The following is a 27,549-nucleotide window of genomic DNA, read 5'->3' as shown; positions in this document are numbered from 1 at the left end:
CTGCCTCAGTCCTGCACCACTTAGAATATTGACGGAAAAACTGAACATCAAATTCACCCGAGTTTCATCCCTTCTGGCCTCCAGAGGAGCAAATTAGGGGCTTAAAATAAGACAATCTGAGCCTGAGTAGGGTGGGAAGACTGCCAATCACAAGTGCTTAATTCCAGGTTACTTGTTAGGAAAAAAACAACCCTGGAACGGTTTCCACTTTTAAGCAAAGTAAATGTCTGATAAGTCTGACCTGAAAATGGGGTTTAGGGAAGAGAGAGGGAGTGGATGTTTGTCCTGACTGCAGCCTCAATGTGCTGTTAAATCAGCCCTCAGCAGACTGGGATAGGGACAAGTTTCTTTTTTTTTTTTTTCCTGATTAGCATAAGCCCCCAGCTGCTTCCCACCTTAGTATCTAAGCACTGAAAGGATCAGACTAACTCTGTAACCTATATGTCTTCTAAAGCCTATATTTTTGAGTTTTAGGCCCAGGTTAAGTGAAAGCCTCTTAGTACCTTTCCAGAGAACAGAGGAATGTGACCCTGGCCATCTGTGAGGGCAGATGTAAAAAAGTGAGCAAGCAATGACCTTCACTCAGCAAAAAGAACGACCAGACCCTTGTCTTTGAGGTAGTGTTTCTTAGCAACCAACCCAGATGGCCTCAATCATTCTTCTGAGTAGCTCCTGACCTCCAGCCAAAAGCCCGTAGCCCCGATCTTCAAGGATGAGCTAACCACCCCCACCTTTAATTGCAGCTGCGTCCATACTTGGCAGGACTGGCCAAGCTTGAGCACCTAAGACTCACCAATTATCTTACCAATTAGCTTCCTCATCAAATCCTGAATTGCCAAGACTGTTTCCCCTAAATATCCCCGTGCTTTGTCCTTTAAAAACACAAGGCCTTTGTCTCCCAGGGCCACTCTTTGCTGACCTGCAGGGGTGACCCCATTGCACAATGGTTAAAATAAACCTCTTGCGATTTTGCATTGATGAGATCTGGTCTCCTGAGTTCTCTTCATCCCTTCTGGAAATTAGGCTCATGCTGGGCCTAACAGCACCCAACATTGGTTTCCACACCCAGCAATCTCAAGGGCCCCCTTGTGGCTCCACCTTGCAGGAGCCTTTCCCACCTTTATCTGTGTAATCTCAGTAGTGTGTGTGCATGTGGGGGCTGGACTTAGCTGTTTCCCTACATTTTAATGGTTGGATTGTTCACATTTCAACACCTGCAAATACTTGAGAGACCCTTAATCTAGTCAAAAGATCTCAGCCAGAAGCTTTTCCAGCTTAGTCATTTGCTAATGTGAGCTAGAGCTGAGTTAATCCCTCCAGAGGTTCAATTATTTTTTCGTGTGCAGCAACCTTGTGGGGATTAGGACAATGCTCTACAGAGGAAGCAGAAGCATAGAGCTGACACATAGACGTCACCTGCTTTGCATCTCAGAGAAGCAGTTTTGGCTTACCCTTCCTTGCCTTCACATGGGTTTTCGTGCTTTAAAATCTGAATGTGAAGATTGAGGACCAGGGTGGCACAGGGTTTAATTTCTTTTTTTAATTTTTAATTAATTTTTAATTAATTTTTTAATTTTTAATTTCTTTTTATTTTTTTGTTGTTGTTGGGAGCACTGCACTACCAATCACTGCGCTTGCAGGAACAGGTAGAGGTGGAGGCAGACAGAAGAAAACTGGGAAAATCAACGTGTGGGCTATTTGAGGTTGCAAGCACCTAGGACCAGTACTTCTAAGTCCCTGGTGGGGCATAGCTGCAGTCTTTTCCTTTACCTATCCACCCACCACCGTGGAGACTGGGAAGTGACCTATTACATTCTGGCTCTTCCAGAAGCCCATGCGATTCTAGACCTTTCAATGTGAGCCCTGCAGAAAGATGTACCCAGCACAGAAGGAAGGTGGAAGCAGTGACTCGTTCATGATGGAGGGTCCCTAGAAAAAGAAACCAGTCTTATTTATAGATCAATCCATTGATTGCTACATTGATAAAACTTGTGAAATTTCATTGTAGAACATGTCCTGTGAGCATAAAGAAAAGGCGGATGACTGGGAGTTGTTTTGTAGTCAACCTGTCCCTTGGCAAGGTAAAAGCCTACTGTCCTACATACGTCTCACATGCACACCGACTCCCTTTTAAAAAACCTGCTCATTTGGATCTGAGAAACCTCTGACCTAGAACTCCACTTATCAATAGGCTGGAAGACCTCCTGCAGGCAAAGCCTCCAGATCCCACTCAGCCTTCTTGGAAGAGGCGCCTCACCTGCCTGAGAGCTTTGCTGCTTAGTATCAGCTCCTTAGTAGTCCTTGAAACTGAATTTTTCAAGAAGACTGACTGAACTCCAAGGAGGTAGATAGGCTGTAGCCATATAGTCCCAGAGACGGGTTTCCATCCTAAGCAAAGCAGCAGGATAAAGTGGAGACTGGCTGATTTCCTTTTTATGCTCAATGATGATGAGGCCAAGTGTATGTGTGTATGTGTATATGTCTGTGTATATATATATCTTTTATATCTGATTTCCTAAGAGGGCTACCTAAATGCTCTTAAAATAGCTAGATTAAACACGAATCAGCCATCTGCTGTCACAGTAATAGCAGCCATTACAAACAACCACAAAACATCAGTAGACACACAACAATAGGCATTTTTCTTGTTCAGAATCAAGTCTGTCTGTAGGTCATCTGGGCTGGGCTCAGATGGGCAGTTCTACTGGCCTTACCTGCTCCTGCTCAAATGGCTTTAACTGGGTTGACCCACCTTAGATGTCTGGCACATCTAGCTTCCTCTTGCAGGCTAGCTTGGGCTGCTCTCATAGTGAATACTGAAAAGCAAAAGAGCAAGGCTACTTTTTCAGCCTGTTAGTCTCACCTTTGATGATACTCCATTAGCTAAAGCAGGCCATATAACCTGGTTTAAAAATGGAGATTGGGTAGAGATGAAAGCTCCAGTTACCTAGGGAAAGATGGAGAATACAAAGAGGGGTACCAAATTAGAATGGCAGTAGCTCCCTTCATCCAAACACCCAATGGGGCTTGAAGCCATGGACACTACTGAACTCTACCTATATATGCATATGGTAAAGTTAAACTTGTAAGTTAAACGTAAAGAAGATAAACACAATTGATGATAAAAATAGAACAATTATTACAATATAATACTATCACACTTCTCAGAAGATGTGGCATTTAAAATTAAGAACTGTTGTTTCTAGAATTTTCCACTTAAGACTTTCAGGCTGTGGGGCTGGAGAGATGGCTCAGGAGTTGAGTGTACTTGCTGCTTTTCCAGAGTACATTAGGCAGCTCATAACTGCCTGTAGCTCCATCTCCAGGGGATCTAACCCCTTCTTAACCTTCACAGGCCCCTGCATGTATATTCCCAAAACACACAGAAACATAAATAAAAAGTAAATCCCTAAGAGGAGATGGACATCCTGAACCGCCCAAAGGTCGTTAATTGATTACTATCTAAGCCTAACTCCAGGAGCCTGAAACCTTATAAGATGACTACATAGCAGGAGGTGTTCTGCCAAGGAGCAAGACCATTGCAAGTCTCCCTTTAAGAGTTAATCTGGATGGGCTTCTCAGTCACTGAGACAGGATAACACCACTCAGGAAGAAACAGCCTGTTTGCCCAAACTTTAAGAAATGTAAGTTGGCAAAACGGCCTCTGACTATTGTGCCCTCTTACCTGGTGAGAGCATTCCCCATGCACTGATCCCTGTAAGAATATCTTCCCTGTCGTGGTCTATTTAGACACTGCCCACCCTCACTTCCTCAGTGTGCACCACTTTATTCTGCGATATACTCTGTCTTCTATCAATATTTATACTTTGTGTGTCTCATCTGATTCCCCCCTTTCCCCATATCACAAGGCTTGGGGAGCCCCAAGGAGTCCAAATGGAGATCTGAGTAACCAGCTGGCACATAAACCCCTCTGGTTTCTATTGAGAGAATTTGTCGAGTCTTACACTCCTTTTTTCCTTTCAGTTTTCTACTTTACACCTGTGCCTCCCCAGCAAGCTGCCTGTGAGATTCCCACAAGGTTAAGGATGTGTTGTAGATAATTATTAATAAATACCAACAAACACCTCTTCAGACTCACACAATTACAGAGAGGTGATGCAGCCTGGAGTTGCTGTTTCTGTGAAATGAAGGTGTCTTTCCCAGCTCCATACATATCTGTGAAGTGTTTACAGTCAAAGAAGCTGTATTTGAACAGCTGTCTGCCCCCAGAGTGCCTGGAGTGGGCTGCTCTCTCCATTCCCGCCCCACCCTTGTGGAAGCCTAGCCAGCTCAGAGCTTGATGACAGCATTTGTGAATGGAGCACTTCTTGGGGGCAGAGGGCAGGAGCTGCTATAAATGGTGGGATCTTAGGCAGGGCAGGGCTGGCAGTGGCTACTTGGCCTTGATCTCTGGGTCTGTCACATTTTGGGACTCTGATTTCCACTAAGTGCAAACAACCTCAAGCAAAGTTAAAATAGTAGATGTCTTTGGTACCCCAAACTGGGTTCACAGCTGAGAAAGAAAAAGCTATCAAGAACAGGGCATGAGGGCAGTCTGGGGATCTTCCTGACTCTCATTGTGTCTCTCTGTGTGTCTCCCTCATCTCTGTCTCTTTGGGATTGATTGCTTAACCTGTCTCTGGCCAACACTGGCCCATGCTCCTGAAGAGAGATGGCTGCCTCTTACCTTTGGCAACTACAGATTACAGATTACAGCTCCAGCTCCAGCTCCAGCTCCAGTTAACCCCACATTTGGCTTCCTGGGAAAGAATATCTTATTGGCTTTGCCTTGGGGTAGCTTTCTCTTGCCCAAGGAAGGAAGCAGAAAGAAGAAAGGAGCTGATGTGGGCTCCATTCATTTCCAGACAGCAGCTACTGGTCTGCAGTACAAATACCCCTGTGGATACTAATGCTGACCAAAGAACTTCAAAGCTTATTTTCGTAGCTGTGAAGTGGGCAGGCCATTAGAAACCACCCCTCTCAGCATTAGAAAATGTGATCATTTCAATACATTAGTAAGAAAGAATATGGGAAAAAGAAATGCCCTTTCTGTGATCAGCCAAGCACTAAACCATTAATTTAGTGGTTCACATGGTGAGTTATTTTATTAATATTTTGTGAAACTGCTTAAGGAATTGGTGTGGGCCAGTGTAAGATCAAGCAGAGTTTCCAAAAGACCCACCCTGCTTCTAGATCTTTGACACACTGATTTAAGGGGTTGCTTATGTACAGTGACAATTATAAAAATAAATCAGAATAAGATAGCATTAAAATATATTCGCTAGTAAGAAAAATGCTCCTTATTCTCCTTTGGCGCCCACCCTACGAACCCCAGCAATGACACTGCTACATTTTGAACCACTCTGTGGGTGGCTTCTATGCAGGAATCCACACAGACTCAAATAGAGGCTAGGAGATTTACTCTAAAGTGGAACGCTCTCTGGGCAGCCTTTTTATTCACCTTCTCCTTGTCAATAAGCATAGGTTCTAGTCCCTTGTGACCACTGCTTAGTACTCTGTTGCAGAGTCACAGCTGCTAGGTACAAGCGCTGTTAGGTCAGAATGTTGATGTCCAACTTCAAATGTGCTCCCTCTAAAAGTCATTTCCTTCATTCCCTCAGGACATCCCAGTGCCTTTGGAAAAGAGAGAAGTGGTGGAAAACCATATAGAGACAAAGGCAAAAATAAATGCATTCCCTCACCTGAGGTAGGTGAGTCAGGCAGGATGTCCAGGTGAACGGTTAGAACCCCAGGCCTCAGTAAATTCACTTTGAAAAGAAAATGGTTTCAACTTTTCTTCAGATGTGAGAGCCCAGAATAGTACCAAGACATGTTTTGTGACACAGTTCAAATGGCTAGCCTGTGGGTTCCCATGCCATTTGAGTCCTTTTCCTCTGATAACCACAATCCAGCTTAAATTCATATCCCAAATTATATGGTTCAGAGGAGAAATGCCTGCTCTATTGATGAGGGTGGACAGTCTGCCTCAGAAGCAGAGAGTTCACTCAGTTTCCTCTTGGCACCTTGTCCTTATCACACCAAGGGGGTGGGGAGTGACAGTGAGCATGTTTACATGCCTCTCACCTCCCCAATATGCAGAAGGAAAATGTCCCCATCTGTCCAGTCACTCAGCGTTCATCCAGTATCTGTCATATTACAAGCCCTGATTTGGATGCATGAGGTTCTCCACAGAGCTTCAGTTTTACAGAAGGGTAAGGACAAAAGCTAAATAAATAAATTACAGAAGACTTAAAATCACAACTGTTATGAATAAAATATACTAGAGAAGGGGGTAAGGAGTCCAAACATTTCCTTTTCAAAATTGTGTATGTGTGTGCGCTCTTGTGTCTGCATATTCGTGTGTGTGTGTATGTGTGTGTGCATTGCGCACAGGCATACTTGCTAGTGCAGGCACACGTAGAGACAGCGGCTGACATTGGGGTGTCTTTCCTCATCATCTCATCCCTTCATCTTTTCTCAAGGGGGGGGTGTGACTGCCCGTGAAGGTCACCATTTTGTCTAGGCTGGCTGGCCAGCAAGGTCCTGGGATCTACCTCTCACTACAGCCCAGTGATGGGTATTGGCACCCTACTCCATCCTGGGGCTCCAAACTCAGCTTCTCACATCTGTGCAGCAAACCCACAATGCCATCTTTCAGTCTCTGCTTTTCTGCTTTCAACAGCTACTAGTTTGCTAGGGTTGCCTTAAAATATCACACAGATGATGGCTTAACACAACAGAAATTTATCCTCTCACATTTCTAAAAGTGAAAAGTAAAAAATCAGCATGCCAGAGGCTATCCTGTCTCCAAAAGCCTGGGTAGAGTCTTCCTTGTCTGTTCTGGCTTCTGCTGAGTCACACAGCCTTGGTGGCCTTTGGGCTTGTGATAACAGAACTCCAGTCCTGCTTCCACTACCGCACGTGCCTTCTCTCTGTATGCCTGTGTCCCATTTCCACATTACACAATGCGGGATACAGACCCTGAACTTAAGGCACATGATGATGGTTGGTTTTAATTTGTCTGCCGGACACAGTCTAGAGTTACCTGGGAAGCAAGTCTCAATGAGGAAAAGTCTAGATTAGTTTGGTCTTGATCAGTGGGAAGACCCACCCACTGTGGGGGATGCCATTCCATGGCCTGGGGACCTGGAATTATGTAAGAGTAGAGAAAGTGGGCGCAGCACTAGTATGCATGCATTAATCGCTCTTTAATCTTAACCGCAGATGCAGTGTGGCTGGCTGCCTCTTCAGCATCCCTGTAATGATAGACTGTAGCCAGAATTGTGAGACCAATATACCCTTTCTCCCTTCAGTTGGCTTTTGCGGGGTCATTTTATCAGACCAACAGAAAATAAAACCAAGATAGGGACAGTTTTACCATGGTATAGCTTCATCCTAAGTTGGTCACACCTACAAAGACTTTCTGAAGAAGTCCACATTCATAGGGAACAGGTGTGTCGGTTAGACAGCAGGAAGGGCTGTCTCCCTGAGAGTGAGGATTAAGTCAGGCAGCTAGCTGGGTGTTGTGGAACACTGTCCCAGGGCAAGAAAGAGCCTATTAACATTCCCTCCAGAAGGAGAAGAGGAGTGAGGAGGGCCGTGACATTCCTCTGAGGTTACAGCCATTCACTGCCTCATGCCTGACCTGGGAGCTGCTAGAGTATGGAGGAGGTCAAAGAGTAACTGAAGGGGGCGGTCCAGACACAGAGCTGCAGTCACCGTCAGGCTGGGCTGGGACTTCTTGGTGATGAGGCTGAGTTTTATTGCATTTATATTCATTTGTTTGTTTGTTTTTTGATAACTTCAAGTATGTATGCATTGTGGGTGTTTGGGTTTTCATTTTTCTTTTTACAATTTTATACACATATTTTGATCAGTTTACCAAGATGAAACAAGCAGATGAAGTTGTGACAAGAAAGACAAAAATATAAGGCAAAGCCACTTGAGTGACTAGAAACTAATGCTTGGAATAATGGGCAGGTTTGGCTCCACTTAAAACAACATTTCTCTGTAGCATGAAAGACACTATTTATATAGCTAAAAAATCAAAACCTTGAGAATAATTTTATAACATATCCGAGTGACTAAGGACTATTATCTAAAACATTTAAATCATCTTCCTTCCCACACAGAGAAAAACAAAACGAGAAAAATATAAATAGGCAATTTATAGAAGAGAAAATGCTAATAAACTTAATAAAATACACTCAATCATAATAATAATTAAATAAAACATTAAAACAATATTATACATTATATCATACTGACAAAAGCTGAAAGTTTGTTGTTATTTGGATTTGGTCAGGGTATGGGGAAACAGGAGTGCCAGCATAGTGTTAGTGAAAGCGTAAATTATCTGTAGAGCCACTATGAAGAGCAACCTGGCAGTCAATACTCATAAAAAATGAAAATTCCCATACTATGCAACTCAGCCATTTTTCTCCCTATAGCTACCCTCAAGAAATACCTCAACATAGCAACTTATACCAAAGATGTTCAATTCTTGTAAGAATGAAGTATGGGAAACCATCTGAATATTTAACCTCTGAGAATTACTGACTCTAGAATACTGCATAACACTTTAAAAGAAAAAGACACTGAATATATAGAAACCTTCAAGATACTTCAAGATTACTGAGCAAAAAAATATATCCAGTTGCAGGCCCCCCAAATAAGGTATTTTTTGACATTTGGAAAAAAAGCAAAAGGAAGCACAGCTATGCACACCTTTGGGTACAGGTTGAGTCTCTCCACAACAGAAGGTTCTAGAAGGAAATAAAGCAAGATCTAGAAGGAAGCACATCCACTAATGAGAGGAGTTCTACTCTAGGAATGGAGAGAGAGCTTTTATTCACAAGGACAGTGTACTCACATTGAGTGTTTGAAAATAAGTTACTCGAAAATACTAAAATCAGTCATAAATACTATGAGAGATGGATCTCAGAAGGGGAGACATTGGCTCAGCTTTATGGGAGGGGTATTCTGGTTTGTCTGGGGGCTCTCTGGAGACTTGGGACTGAGCTATGGTGGCCCCTGAAAGCAGAAAGAATTCCACAGGGATTGGGCTGCCTGAAGCAACAATGCCTGGAGAACACAAAGGAGCCTTGAAACTGGACCTTTCTAAACATAGATGTAGAGTTTACTTAATTATAAAACAACCCAAGCTTGCCCCCAAATTCAACTGGTACAGACAAATACAAGGAAGAAGTAACTCCCACCTGCATTCCGCCCTCTGGAGACAACTACCACAACATCTGGGGTATATGTACTCCTCCTGTTCTTCGAAGATCCAAGCTAATGCCAGCAACAAAATGAGCAGCCCCAGGCTCACCCAGGTTGTGAGCAAAGTTTGGCTTCATTCGTATCCCTAATTAGGCTGTGTCAAGAAAGTATCTGTCTGAACCGGTGTGAGAGGCGAAACTGAAATGGGTACAGAGCTTCTATTATCTAGAGCTTCTATTACCTAGCGATTCTATTATCTAGAAGCTTTTTACCCATTTCAGTTCAATGTTGCTTCCTTTTCTAAAACTGAAAGAAGTGGCTATTTCTGAAAACCACACTTTACCACTGTGGAAATGTCCAGCTGGCAGATCAGCCTGGGCTTTCTGGATGCACAGGGCATGGACGGGACCTCTGGATCATCTCAAGGTCATTCCAAGGTGCCTGGCCGATAGAATGGGGAGAGGAGAGCAGGAAATGCCTGCATGGGACAGTTTTCCCTTTTTCTCCATTGATAACTCCTGAGCCTTTTTTAGCCAGACACTTGTCAACAAGAGATAAGCCACACAGAGGCTTAGGAGGGAGGGTGGTAAATGCTGGCCCAGAACCAGCGTAGGCCTTGCAGCCGCCTGGATGGCCTATACTTAGGGAAGATACCTTGCTTTCTCCTTAGAAGGCTAAAGGAATCTCTGCATGGTCAAAGAGTCCTGACAGTATCCTCAGAGTCACATGCCCGGAGCCTGTATGACTGGGGGTCAGGAACTGCCTAGAGTTCACATCTGCCTTTCCTAGGTTCTAGGTCAGCACTGGTGGACACTGAGCATTTTGTATGTAACCACACATGCATGCTGCTTTCGGTCTTATGTAACATACTTCATGATATCTCAAGTAACACGGTACAGAGAATATCATGGCCAGTTCCAAGATAGCCAATAAACACGAGGCACCAAGCTTCACCTTCAGAAATTTGCCAGTAAGCAGCCCAGACAGCTGTGAGCAGATCTGACACTAATTAAGATGGAATAATAATAATAATAATAATAATAAACAAATTATAAATGCCAAAGGTATATGTTCATAACTTACCCAGGAAGCAGAGGGATTACTACAAGTTTGGGGCCAGGCTGTTCTACATAGTGAGTTCCAAGTCTACATAGTGAAGCGCTTCCTCACGAAAATAAAACATAAAAAAAATAAGCAGAGACTGCTGGAGCAGCCCTGTTACACTAATGCCAAGAGTAAGGGAAGGAAGCAGCTTGCAGCAGCTCTACCAGTTCACAAAGTACTTTCACATCAGTACACTTAATTGAGCAACTATGGGTACCTTTAACAGTGCGGCTCTCAGCCAGCCACAGTGGTCTGTGGTGTATTTCAGAGGGCATTTACCACATCCACAACACTAACCCAGTCTTCCAGCCAACTTCCATTTCTTTCTTCTGGACCAAGTTTCAGACTCCTCCTATTTGATTCTCTCTCCTCATCCTTGCCAACTGCAATGTGACTAACGGCTGTCCTTAGGTCAAAGCCTATAGCCTGTTGACCAAGTTAGAACATGCACCAAGCACACATATCCAAAGGATTAGGACTGAGCATAGAGATGTTGTGCCCTCTCCCTAATGAAGAGACTCTTCAGCGGGAGCTTTTTGGCCACGTTAGCAACATCCCACAGTAGCTTCGCCTTCTGCTCTGCTAGTGAACAAAGCAGTCAAGAGTGAGTCAACAGTCTCTAATTCATATGTCCCAGTTTATACTTTGGCTTGAGTTTTTCCTCAGGCTTCAGGAGCCTGGGATATTTTATATCTTGTGCTCTGCCTTTGAAAGGATCAAACTAACTTTGTAACCTATATGTCTTCTAAAGCCTATAGTTTTGAGTTTTAGCTTCCTAGTACCTTTCCAGAGAACAGAGGAATGTGACCCTGGCCACCTGTGAGGACAGATGTAAAAAAATAAGTGAGCAAGCAATGACCTTCACTCAGCAAAAAGAACGACCAGACCCTTGTCTTCGAATAGTGTTTCTTAGCAACCAACCCAGACAGTCTCAATCATTCTTCTGAGTAGCTCCTGACCTCCAGCCAAAAGCCCACAGCCCCATCTTCAAGGATGAGCTAACCACCCCCACCTTTAATTGTAGCTGCTTCCACACTTGGCAGGACTGGCCAAGCTTGAGCACCTAAGACTAACCAATTATCTTACTTTATAGCTTCTTCATCCAACCCTAAATTGCCAAGACTGCAACTTCAAAATTCCCGCGCTTTGTCTTTTAAAAACCCAAGGCCTTTGTCTCCCAGGGCTACTCTTTGATAACCGGCAGGGGTGACCCCATTGTGCAATGGTTAAAATAAACCTCTTGAGATTTTACAACGATGAGATCTGGTCTCCTGAATTCTCTTCATCGATTCTGAAAATTAGGCTCATGCTGGGCCTAACACCTTGTGACCTTAAAACTGTGGCCTTAAATAAAATGACATGTGCTGGTTTAAATCTTCATGTTTAAGTCTTCATGTCCTCAGTTGTGCATAGCTGCATTGTGTCTGCATCTCAGTTCTGATCCAGAATCTCTTTTCAAATCCACCAGACTTCACCACGGATAATTTTTGATCTCATGCTTGTCCTCAAAGGAACACAGCTTCCAAAGAGCTTTGTGCTGTAGGCTTCGACTCACCTTAGTTATCTGTTTTTCAGGATTGCAAGCATGTTCTGAGAGGACCTTCCTCCAGAGTCATCTGTAAATGTGACCTCCCTGCCTCCCTTCCCCCACCAACTTGCTCTAGATTTGTCAAATGCATAGACTGTGCCAAAATATTTTGGAATTTCCCTTAGAACTCTGACCAAAGAAGGTCCTAGGAGGCAATTTCACAATCTCTCAAGCAAGACTGCAGTCTTTGGTTAAAGAAAGTTACCTCTGGAGGGCAAGGGAGATGCATGGAACTCCTCAGTTGGTGGCCATTTCCTCCCCAGTCCCTCTGCCAGTTCTCTACTGGCCCCACTCACCAGCTAGAACAAAGAGTCTGCAGCCCACTTCTCTAAGGTTCCTGCCTCTCTCTCTGAGATTCCTGCCCCTGTGAGGTTCCCCTCCTGCCCCCTGCTCCATGCATGCTTGAGCCCACTGAACATTCAGAGCCTCGTGAATTCTCAACTGGAAAGTATTTTTGGCCAATCAGCACCCATTTGGTTTGTTGGAAGCACAGAACTGCGGTTTTCTTTGGTGAACCACCTTCTGCCCATAGCATTTGGCACCAAGAAAATGTCAGTCAATGTGCTCTCACCTTCCTTGAGTGGTGGGTGGGCTTGTGGACTGAGCCAGGCCAGTTCTGCTGTGAGCTGCACTATGAATGAAATAAGGATGGGAACAAGCAGTGCAGACTCCTTCATCTAGAGTCATCTCTTTCCAAAACTGCTGGTTAAATACTATCCCTAAAACCATCATGGCTTTCTCTGGACTTCAGTTTTCTCATGGAGTAAAAGAGTAAAAAGTAGATAAATCCTTTCTAAAATGCTTTGATCATAAGCAATCCGTAGTGACTTCAGTAGATATAAAGGTGATATCCATTAGGCATACCTAGTAGTTCTCAAGTTGAAGAGAAGACTGAGAATTCAAATGTTGTGGCTTCAATTTGTTAACTCATGCTCGGTGTTGAAAACTTGACCCCCACATAGTAAATAGCTATAATAACATAGATTAACCTCTTTAGGCATTGGTGACTGGAGCTCAAGGGTTATGTAATATATAATAATAAATATATATATGTTATTTATTCATAGAATAATGGGCCATCAGGCTTTCTTATGAAATGACATCTATCTGTCTTGCATGCTTTGCCTCTAAACTGTGAGTTCAATAATTTCTGTTCTTTATACATTACCCAGTCTCAAACATTTTGTTATAGCAAGATAAAATGACTAAGACCTCAAAGGGAAGACTGGGTAGTCTTCATTTATCAATTGGTTATCAATTGGATTTCTAAAGCTGTTCTGGTTTCTGGCCTTTTTTCAAACCTGGTTCTACAGCCTTCCCTAAGAAAAGGTAGCTGTCTTTATTTAGCATTCATAGTGCCTATTAAATATTAGTTGGTATAGAACATTAGACAAATAAACCCAGATTGGATCCCACCCTGTTTTCCATCACCCTACACACGTTTTGTTTTTTGGGGATAGGGTCACATTATGCATTCCTGCTTTTGCCTCCTCACTGGAGGATTAGCAAGCATGTGCCATCAGATTCATCCTTTCTTGCTTTCTGGCAATAAACTGATTCTTTTCTGCTCTGCAACTTTCTTCTGGTCTGTGGACTCACACACTGCTTAATCAAATCATAACATCTTGTCACACTTGTGTCCTATGCTTTAAAGCAATGAAACACAGATCCAGTTACAACCCAGCAGAATGCCTTCTGGATATCTTTCTTTTGTTTCTTTTCAGAAGTAATGAATTTAGTGCTTATGTATCCTACCTGCATGTGGTGGTTTGAATAAAAATGGCCACGTAGGCTCATAGGGAGTGGCACTATTAGAAGGCATGGCCTTGTTGGAGTAGGTGTGGCTTTGTGGAGGAAGTGTGTATGACACACTTTAAGGTCTCAAAAGCTCAAGCCAGTTCACTTCTGCTGCCATAGGTCAAGAAAGATGTAGAGCTCTTAACTCCTTCTCTAGCACTAAGTCTGCCTGCACACCCCCATTGCTTCCCGCCACAAGAATAATGAACTAAACCTCGAACACTGTAAGCTATCCCCAATTAAATCTTTTCCTTTATAAGAGTTGCCGCAGTCTTGGTGTCTCTCCCCAGCAATAAAACCCTAACTGAGAACCTACACAGTGTTCAGGTAATTGAGCTGGCACACTGAAGAAGTCCAGTGCTTCTTCAAACAAATAAACCAGGCATTAAGAATTGTGGTAGCAAAATATTTCTGCAGGGTTGTTCATTGGCTTCTAGCCTGGAAGACATTAAAGGCAGAGATCTGCTTCCTGGGTTCTCTTTATCCTGTGAATACTGTTGAGATACTGATATTTACATTGTGTCCTTAGACAAGAGTCCTAGGGAGAAAACCGCTGTCTGCTTCTGTGCTCCTTCCAGCTGGGCCCTCACACTTGGCCGAGCCTCTGTAGTATTGTCTATCTTGTATCTATTTTGTATCTATCTAATCTTAATTCTCAGCTGAGTGGAATGCATTTGCACTTTTTCAAATTTGCATAAATAGCGTGTTGATATTGTTTGTATCATTCAGCAGCTTGCATTCCCCTCAACTTCATGTTTTAGAAGTTTAGAACTATAGTTTAGTACTATTTGGAGTACTATTTGATATCCTGGTATATTCAGAAAAACTGTATTTTTTTTCCTAGAGAAAAAACCCTGCAGCTTTAGAAGATTGGCAGCCACTGCCCTGAAGGTGCTTACACAGACCTACTTCCTTGTTAGCATCTCAAGCATTGTGCTCTCTGACAACCTGACAGCCATGTGGAGGAGAGTGCACCCGTGGCTACGACTGTGGATTTCTAGAAACAGCCAAAGCATGGAGGCAAGAAGGTGGCAAACATTTCCTTCATGTGTCATTGTACCTGGTGTAGCATGTAGCAGAGCCCATGAGCAGAGAGAGTTAGAGAGTTATGGCTTATGGTTAGCTGTTAGAGCAGCTAACATAACTCTCTAACTAACAATGCTAACTCTCATAGCTAACAATGCTCCAGGAGAATGTTATTTATGAAAATAGGAAGTTGGGGCTTGTGGTCTAGTTCAGTTAGCAGAGTGCCTGCCTAATATGCATGAAGCCTTGGGCTCAGTCATCTGCACCACATAAATTGAGCACAACAATACACACCTTCATTCCCAGTGGAGGTGGAGGAGGTCAGAGTTCAAAGTCATCCTCAGCTACATAGTAAGTTCAAGGCCAGCCCAGGCTATATGAGATCCTGTCAAAAACAAAACCAAATCAGATTGCTCCAAAACAGCAATCTGATCAGTAGACCATACTTATGAAAGATAAGACTATATGAACCACCCCCCGTAAGCTAATACAAAAAGTAAGCAAGATCTGAACAAGCAATACACAGAGGTGTTGTCTTAACGGCCAATTAATACACAAACTGTTCAACCTCCCTAGACACTAACTCTGTGAGATGTATCTGGGCTGGCAGGAGGCAGGCAGGCAGATAAGACCAAAGCATCCTGAGGCAGCTCTGCACGCCTGCAGTGAGGGGACAAGGCCCTGTCTGTTATTATTTGCACTGAAAAATTCCAGAACCTTCCTGACCACTCTGAGGTGCATATTTAAGGAAAACAAACATATAAATAAATGTAAATAAAAAATGCATCTGTGAGTACCAAGAAAGTGGAGGAGCCCCAGCATGTGGTAAAGCTCTTTGATAATAAATGCGCAGGGAACACCTGCAGACCATCCTTCTCGGAAGTTAGACCCCTTCTTCGTGAAAGGAGAAAAGGAGAATGGGATCAGAGCTGACTCAATGAGATTTCCAGGAGGCTTTCTGTTTAGTCAGCTGAAATGTTGCCACGGAACACTGCTGACATCACACATTTTAAATGAGTCTGGCCCAGGAGAGTTTACTATTAGAGAAACATCCCGATGCCCTGACGTGAGATCAGTGGAGAGCCTAAGAGCTGTGGAATTTGCAGAACACTCCGTCTTCCCTGGATAAACCTGCGACCTGGGAAGACACAAGGACAGACGGTTCATGGTCTGCATTTCTGCTGGTGATGAGCTGATGGAGGAGCCTGTGTGCTATAATTTGGCAGCTGGGAAGGTTCCGACTATATAAGTTATAGCGTCAGGAAGGGCCTCAAGCAGCAGGGGTTTAGATGGATGAGGGGCCACGCTCTCTAGCTAAGACCAGGCCAGTCCTGCTCTAAACTCTCCAGGGTTATTTAACACCTTTAATATGGCAAATGGCAAATAGCCCTTTAGCCAGGCGACAGCAGATGCTACCAGCTGCACCTGACACTGACGGCTGATACGCTGATGACCCTCCTTTTCCCAAGGACCTCCAAATCATAGTGCAGGCCTTAGATTCCCACAGTGGGATCCCTTTCTCATCCTCATCCTGCCCCTTATTGCAAACCTAACAAGGAGTATGTTGTCCACCAGTCAAAGGGCTTGGGGAGGCTTGGAACCAGCGTGGCACCTCAATGCTCTGTGTTCTCAAAGCAGGCTCCTTAAATAGCCCCTCTGGTCAAAATGTCCTTATATACCACATGCCTGTAAGACACCAATTAAATTCTTTGAAATAGGTTCCAAGGGAAGAGGCTGTTCCACTGGCAGCTACTTCTCATCAGTTTGTCTTCCCTAGAAACTGTTTATGCTAAAGCCCATAGGACCCAAATTATATCAGATCTCACCAGAACACAGAGACAAAGGGTGTCCACATGCCAGCACCAACACTGCTCTCCATCTCTGGCTTGCCTCAAATAAAGTGTCCCACAAGCAGCACCAGCATTGCCCACAGGCCACTCACTAGTGTTCCCAAACAAGTTCTTTTGTGGTACTGGTGTGTTGGCGATATCTGCCCAGAGCCCTGTATCGGATGTCCTGGGTGCAGCACTGATTACTTCCTTAGGGGTAGCCAGTAATCCACATTCCACCAGGCCAGTGAGCATTCACAGCCCCGTGCTGACTGTGAAGACAATGCCCAGCTGTAGCTGGCCAGCTACACGCTTCCCAGGACAAGCAGCACTTAGCTGCTCCCTGATTCCTTGTCTTATTTTAACACTTACACAGAAGTCATGCCGCTTGGGCTCCATGCCTCACCAACTCTTTCATGGAAACAAGTCCTTCAACTTCTGTGTGGGCCTTTAATTTTATTTTTTTCCTCTAAGAAAAGGTGGGTATCACAGGTCGAGACTGCATAGCTGTCTCCATTCTCTCTCTTCTTCAGTTCTCAGACCTACCCAGCATCCATCACAGAAGTTGCTCACGAAGACTGCTTTATTCAGAGTGATGCCACACGGTCCCCTCCCGCCTAAAGGCATGCCTGTGTGTGCTGAGACATCAGTGTCGTCCCAAAGTGAAAGACCAAAACCACTTAGGGAAAATCAAGACAAAATGGGGCACATTTCTGGTGGTATGTCCTTAGACGCAAGAAGAATCAAAACAGAAAAGTTTGCTAAAATCAAGGTAAGGTTGACCTGAACTACTAAAAGCCTAAATCTCATAATTTCAAAGAAATTTATTCACTCATTTATTTTAAAGAAATATATTAATCCAAATATCTATTATGCATTTACTGCTACAAAGAAAGAAACATAGCAAGGATTCCTTCACTCTCCAATCTCTGTTTTATAGCTGGTATTACTAGTCAGTCAGGCACTGAGTATAGATATGATGCTATGTTTCTCAAAACAGCATGTATGACAACTAATACCTATTGATTGAAATTGGTCTACTGAAATAATACAGACACATGCCTGTAATCCCAGTACTCAGGAGGCTGAGGCAGAAAGATCACTATGAGTCTGATGCCAGCCTGCATTATATAGCAAGCTCTGTAACAAAACTATACATACATACATAATACATGCATGCATACACACATATATACCACCAGTTTGGGATTCCTAATTGTGCTAATTAAGCTTTTTGTCTTTGTGCAGAGATAGTCTTTTTGTCTTTGTTGAAAGAGATAGTTGAAAGCAGGAAGCTTCTGGCTCAGTGTTTCAGAGGTTTCTTGCATGGCTGGGGCTGCAGGTGAGCAGAGGCTGGGCGTCATAGCAGGGAACACATGGCTGAACAAAGCGGCTAACTTAGAAGTGGACAAGAAGCAGAGGTGTGGGGAGGGCAGAGGACAAGAAATGCTTTTCTAAGGTGTGCCCCAGGACCTCCAACTAAAGCATCCTAAGACTCTATCAAAGAAATAATCCATTGATCAGTTCAGAGCCCTCATGATCTCATTGCTTCCCAAAACCCATTAGCTACAATCCACTTCCCAGAACATGAGCCTGGGACATTTCATATTCAAATCATAAGACTAATCAGTGGTATATTGATGACATTAGATATACTGCAGATGATAAGATAAAGATATCTGCCTTTGAGTAACAACAGCTAGCTAGACAGACCCTGGGGCATAGAGTTTGGGGAGGAAGGCTCTGGTAGTCAGAGGAGAATTAGGAATATGTAAAGAAGATAGTAAAATAGCACTGTGGGGAGGAGGAAGCAGGGTGGTCCAGGCAGGGGCCAGCACAAGCAGAAGCACTTACACAGGAATGTCCAGGGTCTTGGGGAAAGTTTCTCTGATGCTCAGTTTGTTGAGTGAAAAGGGAAGGTGGAAAACACTGACTAGAAAAGCTTTAAAGGGCTTGAGGAGATGAAATGTCAATGAGGAGATAAGCAGGGCAACCACTGACATTTTCTGAGAAGGATTATAGTCAGATCAGATCTGGGTTTTGGAAAATTAATTCTATTATCATAGTGGATAGATATTATAAAGACACATGATTTGAGCCAGACAACACAATCTAGAAATTACATTGTTGACAACTTCAGGGATAACAAATTTTAATTTGTAGTTATTGAACAAAGAAATGGATGAGTAAATTAACTAATTAATTAGTGATGGCAGAGTTGAGTGAGTAAGCAGAAATTTGGCTCCCACTTTGCTCCAACTAAAGCAGTTTGCTTTTATCTATGCTCTGGACTTTGCCACAGACTCCGAAGAAAGTATTCTGTGCCCTTAAAGAGGAAGCCTGATGTCTGGGGCTCAGGCAGGGGGTGAAGTGCCTCTAAGGCAGTCTTCTGAGAGAAGACAGTCAGCCAGCAGTTAGCAGTTTCTGGAATACAGAGATGGATGTGTACGAGTTTGGGTTTTCAATTTTTTTTCTTTCAAGAACATAATAACATAAACAAAAATGTCCAACAAAGACTTTCCAAATCTGTCTTAAAATTATTTTCATTTATTTTTTTTTCTTTTTATCATACAGGTATAAAGGTGCATGCTGGCAATCCCTGCACTTAGAAGGTGAAAAGAGGGGGTTATCCTGGGCTACATGTGATGCTATCTCAAAAGAGAAAATGATATTTTTAATACAAGCAGGCTGCCAGAGTAGGAAGCTGAGATTCATATCTTCAACTGTAAATGGAATTACAGAGAGGAACTGGAAGTAGGGAGCGGTTATAAACTCTCAAATCCCGGCACTTTATTTAGTGTGTACTTCCTCCAGCAAGCACCACCTCTTAAAGGGTCCTCAACTTCCCCCAAACAGTGCCACCAACCAGGAACAAGTGTCCATGAACCAACAGGGGACATTTCACATTCAAATCATCATACACCCCTAATGACCTGACCCCATTCCATTAGGTTTCACCTCTTAAAGGTTCCAACTACTCACCCTTCCCAACTTTTCCCTTTGTTTCTTCTCTCTTCAGTCCTTCTCTTCCCTCTTTTCTCTCCATTCAATCCTCTCTCACCATGGACATAGGTGGGGGCAATCCAGGTCTAAACTAGGTCAAAAGTCAACATAATCAGGGGGGCAGGGTTCTCATGCATGAGATTAGTGCCCTTCTGAAAGGGACCCTTAAGAGTTCTCTCTGCTTTTCATGTGATAATATAAGACAATGACAATGGCCATCTATAAACAAGGAAGTAGGTGGCATTTTTTCCTCCCAGTACTCAGAATCAACCTAGGGCCTCATACGTGTTAGGTAGACTGCTAGACTCTTTATTTTGAGACAGTCTCACTAAGTGAACTAGCTGGCCTTGAACATGTTTTGGCCAGCCTTGAGCTTGTAATCCTTTCGCCTCAGCCTCAAGGATGGCTAGAATGACAGGCCTGGGCCATGAGGTGCAGTTCTGATCTTGGATCCACAATTAACACTGCCCAGTTTCCAAACCCATAAAAGGTAAATTTCTGTTTTCCAGGCTACTCAGTCTCTTGAGATCTTCTGTTAATCTTAGCTGAACTAAGTAGAACACCTAGGGACCCCAGCTCCCAAATCCTCCCTCTTGTCAGCAAGTTCTCAGAATCTAAGGAAGAGTCCCTCCCAGTTCCCCTGACCATAAGGCCTCAAAGTCCAGGCAACTGCAAGAAAAAATGACAGCTTGAAAAGGAGGAACCTTTGCTGCCTTCTGACACAGAGCCTGGAATTCACTTTTCCATAAACAAAATGAGTTTAAAATGGTGGCTTGCTGCACCTGGAACCCCACAAGGAACACTTAGGTACTTTAGGTAAAGCCACATGTTAAATGCTGTAACCTGAATGTAGAATGTAGAATGTAAACAACCGCTTCTGTCTGAAGTGTAATGGAATATCTAAACAAATAGTTGGACATGAATTTTAAAGAATCATCCAGTCAGAAATGAGAAACATAATGCATTTCTTTTTGGCTTCCCCATCTCTTTAGAGTTGATATACAGCATTATTCTCATTCCTGGCATCCATGTGAAAAACATTAACCTTTCATGGGTAATCGTCCTTATGAGGCTTAGCGCCCTTTCTAAACGCATGTGTTCCTGCCTCTTTCGGCCAGCTGCCTGGATAATGGGAACGTTCCATCAGGAGGTCGAGGCCCTGTGTGTCAGTCCTGAATCTGCCATGTGTTACATGGCCTTTAAACATGTGTCAGGCCAGGCACAATTCCTGCTAACATCTTCCATTCTATGAATTAGAGTTTTTATTTATTTATTTTTGGCTCGTAGGTCATACATAGTGACAGAAACTTTCCATAGGTCTCTTTTCTGTTCAAAAATCAATGAGAACAACCTAACTGCTTTCTTGGGATGTCTTTATTTTCATGACTTTCCACCAAAGCTCATTGCTTCCCTTAGTTGGCCTGTGTGTTGGGAAAACAGATTTGGCTATGGCAACCACAGATTCTCTTGATGACAGGCAGCAGGGTAGGCAGAGCTTGAAAGTTCCAGAGTTTACAGTTCCCACTGGGATTTTGATTTGATGGCCCCATCTTACCTTAATGTGTTACCGAGGCTTTGCTTTTCCTTGAACTTTTCCTTCTGTCTTTGTTCCAAAAAAGTTCAAAGAGCCTGCTCTAAAGTCGGCCATCTCCCTGTTTGGAAGGTAAAAGGCGGCAGGGTGTCACCGTGAAAGGAAACTTCTGTATAAGATAGATGTTCCTGAGGTTCCAAGCTCACTGAGAGCTGTGCCTCTTTCTGCCCAGGCAAAGGAACTCATCATTTGAAAAGTTATTTCTAGGCCAGAGCAGCTGTTCACAGCTCAAGTTCAGCAAATGCCATTACTTCTGTCGACTCAGTGCCAGTACGCCCAAGAAAATCTTGGTGACCTGAATGTGTGACTTTGATGAGTAAACAGAGTGGCCACTTGTCCAAGGTCTTATGGAAGTAACCCTCGGGCATTGATTGTGCTCTCTCTTCCTATCTGGTCTAGTGAACACTCTTAGAAGTGAAACCCAGAGTCTCCTAGCCCCAGGTTCCTGCCCTGGAGAAATCAGATTACTATAATCATAGCAGCAAGAGAAATTCTCTTTTAGTGAGTACTTATGCAACAGGAGGTACTTTTAAAAACTACTATGCTCATTTAGAGACGTGAGAAAGGAGCGTCCATGAATTTCATGGCTAGGAAATAACAGAACTGGAGCTTAAACCCAGGTCCACCTGAAGCCACGGCTCCCCTTATTTCCATACGGCATGTAGACTAAAATATGTCTCTGTGTGTTGAAGTGATGAGATGTGGATGTGGAAATCCCTTCTGGCTTCTTCTACCTACTCTGCTTCAGCAGTTTGTCACTAATTCTGCTAAAACAATAGTCCCCTTTCCCAGCCCCATCTCCTTCCATAAAAAGACTTCTTCCATGTTCCTGTGGACGTCCAAGCACAAGGCAGGGAATTGCAGTTGGCACAGCTCAGGCTACTGCCTGCCTTTCTCTTGTGTCTCTTTGCTGTCCTTGGGCAACCATGCCATGTAGTAGCTTTTGAAGGCCAGTCAAAGCTTCAGTATGACATTAAAGCATCTCTGGCTTCTGAATGACCTTAAATCATCTCCCCTCCCTCCAGATGCTTCTTTGTGGCCACAATGTCCCTACTAACATAGTTCTCTCTCTATCCAGAGGGGCAAGGACAGCAAGAACTCTACTTTCCGCACCCTGCTCTTGTGTCTGTTTCCTGTATGGTAGGTATGGAGAAGACCTCTCCACACTTCCCTGTCCACCATTGGTTCTATCTCCCCACCACCATAGAGAGACTCAGGAGGGTGGTATCAAAAGTTTTGTTCAGAGTCTCACTGCAACCCAGCACCTAATTCTTTTGGTCCTGTGCCGAGTCAGTGTGCCAAGGGCTTCTTTTGTTAGGATCCAGATATATCCTGAAAGAAAGACCCAGATCAAGCAGTATGCAAAAGCAAAGTGTTTATTTTTGCAGAAGTCCCGCATGCTGGGGTCAACACCTTTACAACATGGCAGCAACCCTGAGGGTTGCTGGTAGGCCCCTTTCAAACAGAAAAGGGGAATTCCTACTGTGGGTATGTGACCTTGATTGAGATTGGCTACATATGAAGGCTACGTGATTCTGGTCTGGACTTAGGTGGTTTTCAAACCATCTTCCCCAGGCCACATGTCTTGGCTGTTTCTGATCCGTTGCCCCCTTTCTGTGGTTTTTTTCCTGTAACCCTTAGGCCTGTTCTATCTAGCAAGAAAATGAAGTTTGTCATGGAGGTGCTCAGGCATGTTTAGCCAGGCTCTCTCACTTTCTCAGCTAAGACCACCCCCCTTTGGTTCCAGCCCTTTCCTATAATTTGGTATCCACATCTGTCCGGGAAACCGTGGGCTCCTGGGTCCACAGAGAGCAGAAAATGTGGATAGAGGGGGTGAAGTGCTGTGTTTCCTTACAGGGGAAGCTGGGAAGGAATGGTGTGGGTGTGAGCTCTGTTGGCCCAAAAATGTAGCCTTTATCATTTTATCCATCTTATCACTCACTGTTTTTCCTCTCCTCTCCCTTCTACTCAAGCAGATTGTAGCTGACCAGACTCTTATCTTCCCAGGGATTGTGTAGACTAGACACAAAGCTAAAAACTTCTTCTCCCACTTTTAGGACCAAAGGCCTGAGTTCTAAGAGGCAATTTCCCAAACTCCATAGAGATCCTGTTTGTCTGGCAGAGGTAAAGGGAGAGGTGACAGGAAGATGGATTTGTGGGTTCTAGGAGCCGACAGCCAGCCCTGCTTCCGGAGATTTCAGCACAGGATACAGCAGGGCACCTGGCAGCCAGAACTGGGGGTGGCTGGGCCTGAGGGACTCCGCCAGGCGAGGCTGCCACAGAGATAAACGGTGTGGGCAGAGGGGCGGGACCAGGTGGGTGTCCTGCGGAGGCCTGCGCTGGGCGCTGAGGTCAACAACCTCCCGGAGCCCAGGGACGCTGGTGTGATACATTGTTCATTTTCTTAGTTTCTTTAGCCAGCAAGAAGAAATAAGAGCTTGGCAGTAAAAATTAAGTTGTTATAGGAAAGTGAAGAGGTTCTAAAACCTTGTGTTTGTGGACTCGACTTTATGGCCTCCTCACCAGCCTCTGCACCTCTGTGTGAATCCAGGGTGGAGGGAAGGGCTCGGTTCACACTTCATGTCTGGGCCTTCTGTCTTGGACCACAAATGCCTTCACTGTGCGTGGGCTTCCTCCTACTGCCATTTCAGTAACTATTCAACAAAGGTTTTAAATGGAAAGCATTTGGCCAACATTGCTTCAGGCGTTCATCTTCAGGGGAGTTGATGGCGCTCAGGAGGCTGAAAAGCAGGGTCCTTAAGAACAGCCCTAATTAACCTTGTGGACCCTTCTGCTGCCTGCCTGGGTGTTCTGGCGTAGAGTCTACCGTAGTGTTTAAACAACACCTAATCTTGGAAATGCCTGTGTGGAGGAGCCTCTGATTTCATCTAGAATATGTCCCCCGCGGATATTAAACTGACTAAACACTATGATGGAGGAACAGAAATCAGACCCGGGAGAGGCTGTTACCAAGAAGGGAGGAGGAATGGAGATGCGACCAGTACTGAAAATACACTAAAATTCTGATTAAAGTTCCAGATCCAGTTCCACAGAGGCTTCTTGGAAACACTCAGACTGTAGAAAATAAAATGGAAAAAAAGTGATTACACACCGACTCCCATGTGTAGCTGTTTAATGAACATGATGTAGCCTGTTTCCACTTCTCGACATATGGCTACTGAGGGAAGGAAAATTCTGTTTTGATTCCAGAGCAGTCTTCAGCAGTTGGACAGTCTGCAAGATGACCAACAGGCCACGGCTTTTTTTTTTTTTTCTCACAAACCACTTTCTGGCAGTTCTTGATGGGTCATAAACACACACAAAATGCTAACTTAGGGTCTCCTTCAAGTTAAAAAGCACTTTTTAAAATAAATTTTCCTTATGTCTACTTTTTTTCCACATTTTCAACTCTGACATTTGAGTGGTCACAGAGCACCATGTAACATTTGAAATACCAACTGGGATATCCCGGTGATGCTGCCCCTCAGAACTCAGTGCTGAGCACCGGACTCACTCCTTCCACTCTGAAGTTGCCCTCACTTGGTTCCTCTTGTTAGAATACTAGGTCTCACCAATAGGCTTCTATGATGTAATTCATTCTTGAGTTTCCAATCACATTCAGGAAGCTTCTCTTTCAGTTCTTTAGTAGGCTCCTCCTCCTCACCCAGATACTTCAATGGTGGACTTACTCTGTGCACATTTTTTTTTTTTTTTTTTTACTGGGTGCTGTGTATCCCAAAGGCTTGGGTTAATCCTGTGCAGTCATTGCTTAACGTCGAGCCTCTTCCTTGAGCTCCAGCACCAGCTTTGCTCACTGGTGTATATGGCCACATGGGAACTTTTCCTCCATTGCTAGTCTAGGTCCTAAGCCTTGGCATCCTGTAAAATTGGGTAACCCTCCCACTGCCACCAATTTATTCCTGTCATCACGTTTTCTTGTCCAGAGTTCTACAACCATCTCTTCATTAATATGTCTTTCCTTGCCAAGACCATGAAGCACTTTCTAGAGCCTCATAGGAGCACATCACTCTTTAGCTAAAAACTTTGTCAAAAGCCCTCATAGCCTTTGGAAGCAATTTAAAACTTGGGTCAGGCTAACAAGGTCTTCATGATGAACAGCTTAGACCCCTTCTAGAATCACCTCTTTGCCTTTAGAACCCAGACTGAATATACTGCTTACATTCTCTATTCTACATGGACTGCCCTCTGCCTCACCTCTACTATCCTCTGCATCTAGTAAGCTTTCCTCTGTGTTGTCACCTCTCCTGTACAGCCTTCTCTGCCTCCCTTGTAGCACTTAGCTCTTCCAACACCACTGCATGTCACACGCTGCATTGCAACAGCAGCTTTGCTCACTGGCGTTCTCTAGGGACCATAAAATGCCTCTCAGAAGAGATGCCACTCATGATGTCTCCAGCGATACTGCATTGCAGATGCTCAGAAATATTTGAAGAATGGATGAATGAGGATACCTTGTAGACCCGTTTTTATTTTGTTCATTTGTTTCTTTATTCTAAATTCTGAACAGGAGAAATGACTCTGCCCCACTGGGGTCAGTTCTGGCCCTCAGTCTGACATGCTGATCGGAGTGTAGACATCTAGTTGGGGTTTCTTTGAAAGGTGGGGGAACGCTTGCTAGAACCCAGTGTTCTTCACTGAAATGATGAAGCATGAGTTATGTAACACTCACCAATTGATACCGCTCTAGTTAGCTCTTCCAAAAGAGATAAGACTTAACACCTAATGTAAAAGTTACACAGTCATTTCTCACTTATTACTCACTCATCCATCCATTCCCCAATGTGATGGAATTTTTGCTGTGTGCCCAGGGCCAGGTAGACAGAAAAAAATGATGAAGATCTCTGCTTTTATGATGCTTACTTTAAAAGATACACAAATGAATCTTCTTCAGTTATAAAATTTAACATGGAAGGAAGGGCTGCTACAATGAGGGAAAAACTAGGGTGGGACATAATTCAAATGGAGGAGTCTAGGAAGGAAGTCTGGGTGTGTTTGTGGGGGGAACCTAACATTAAAGCTAAGGCTTTTCTGGGAAGAATGACCTAGGATGGAGAGTTGAAGATGTGATTCAGAATGGGGACCTGCATGGAATTATGATGACAGAAGTTTTGGGACATTTTCAGAGATGGACTTGATTATCCCTCTAATAGGTTGTGTGGAAGGGTGAGTCAAAGGATGCGGCAAGATGAACGAGTGCAAGATAAGTATATCAATGCCAAAGGCAGATGTCTCAGTTTCAGCCCCAGTAAGCTGTGTGACTTGGACATACTCAGCCTCACCATGTCCTGTTTCCCCCTTCTACAAAGTGAGTGATTATCATAGCCATTACCTCAAAAATTTGTTGTGAAGATTAAACAAGTTACTATATATGGAATATTTTGACCACTGCATATATGTAGGTTTTGTTTTTTAATTGCTGGGGCTCAGAATGGTTGAGATGGAATCTTTTGTAGCCCATGCTGGCCTCAAACTTACTATGTAGCTTGGACTCCTTGATCTTCATGCCTCCACACCATTACACCGAATTCTAAAAGTAGATTTTCTAACACATTGAAGTAAACTTCCAGGTCTCAGGGTTGAGAAATGTAGCACGAAGAACTGAGTTTGGATTCCCAAAACCTACTTATAAAGCCAGGTGCTATAGCTCGCACCCATATTCCCAGCATTAGGAAGGCAGGGACAGGGGGATTCTGGGGGGTTGCTGGTCAGCCAGTTTAGCCAGCTCTGGAAGAGTACACTAACTGATAGCTTGACATCTACTGAGAGAAGAAAGAAAAATATTTGGGTGATGAAGATCAGAGTTCAGCTTAAAGACAGCATGGGATTGCTACAGACCTCTGGAGACTCTTATCTTTGGCTGTGATTCAGATCTCAAAAGAGTTGCCTGAGCAAGAAATGTCAACCTTCAAGGCTTTAACACACAGTACTTAAAGCCAAAGGAAGTGTACAGAAGTAAGGTAAGACTGGCCATGAGAAGTCTCAAATTCAAGTAGACAGATAGGCCACAGTGTTACATACACATCAGGTAAGATCAGATAAAAAAAATATAGCATAATATGAGCCACGAAGTACCCTCTATTTCTGATTTAATGGAGCTTAAAAATCAAATGGTCTGCTTTGCTTTGCCTTCTTAAGCTGCTTTAGTGGTTTCTCCTTCAATCATTGGAGTCTTCTTATCCAAAGGCTTCAAAGGAAGCCTGGAATGTTGGGAGATCAAGGTGGTTTTGTGGCTGATAAAGCCAGAAAGTAGGGGAATCATTAGGCTAGACCAAGAGAATCAAATGTCTCTAGGGGTGTAATGAGTAACCACTAAGATCACCAAGCAAGGATAAGGGATAATCATGTTGTATTTTTTTGAAATATGAACA

General features: G+C 43.8%; 1 protein-coding gene across 6 annotated transcripts in view; it reads right to left on the bottom strand.

The window, feature by feature from the left end:
- Positions 1-27,549, bottom strand: part of Mtx3 (metaxin 3) — a 173,750-nt gene that overhangs the window by 124,535 nt on the left and 21,666 nt on the right. Inside the window, exons 8-9 of one of the 6 annotated variants that reach the window (XM_060377786.1) lie at positions 2,864-2,947; positions 1,898-1,929 (exon numbers count right to left, since the gene is read on the bottom strand). The exons of 3 other annotated variants lie outside the window; for them this stretch is intronic. In XM_060377786.1, the coding sequence (XP_060233769.1) occupies positions 2,880-2,947 (68 nt within the window). In that variant the 3' untranslated portion in view covers positions 1,898-1,929; positions 2,864-2,879. Of the gene's footprint in view, positions 1-1,897; positions 1,930-2,863; positions 2,948-22,520; positions 24,236-27,549 lie in introns of those variants that run through there. 2 more of the 6 variants (XM_060377785.1, XM_060377787.1) reach the window with 2 other exon arrangements.

Source organism: Meriones unguiculatus, chromosome 2, assembly GCF_030254825.1.
Source record: "Meriones unguiculatus strain TT.TT164.6M chromosome 2, Bangor_MerUng_6.1, whole genome shotgun sequence".
NCBI lineage: Eukaryota > Metazoa > Chordata > Mammalia > Rodentia > Muridae > Meriones > Meriones unguiculatus.
Note: the sequence above shows the minus strand (reverse complement) of the source record. Positions and strands in the feature narration are given on the sequence as shown.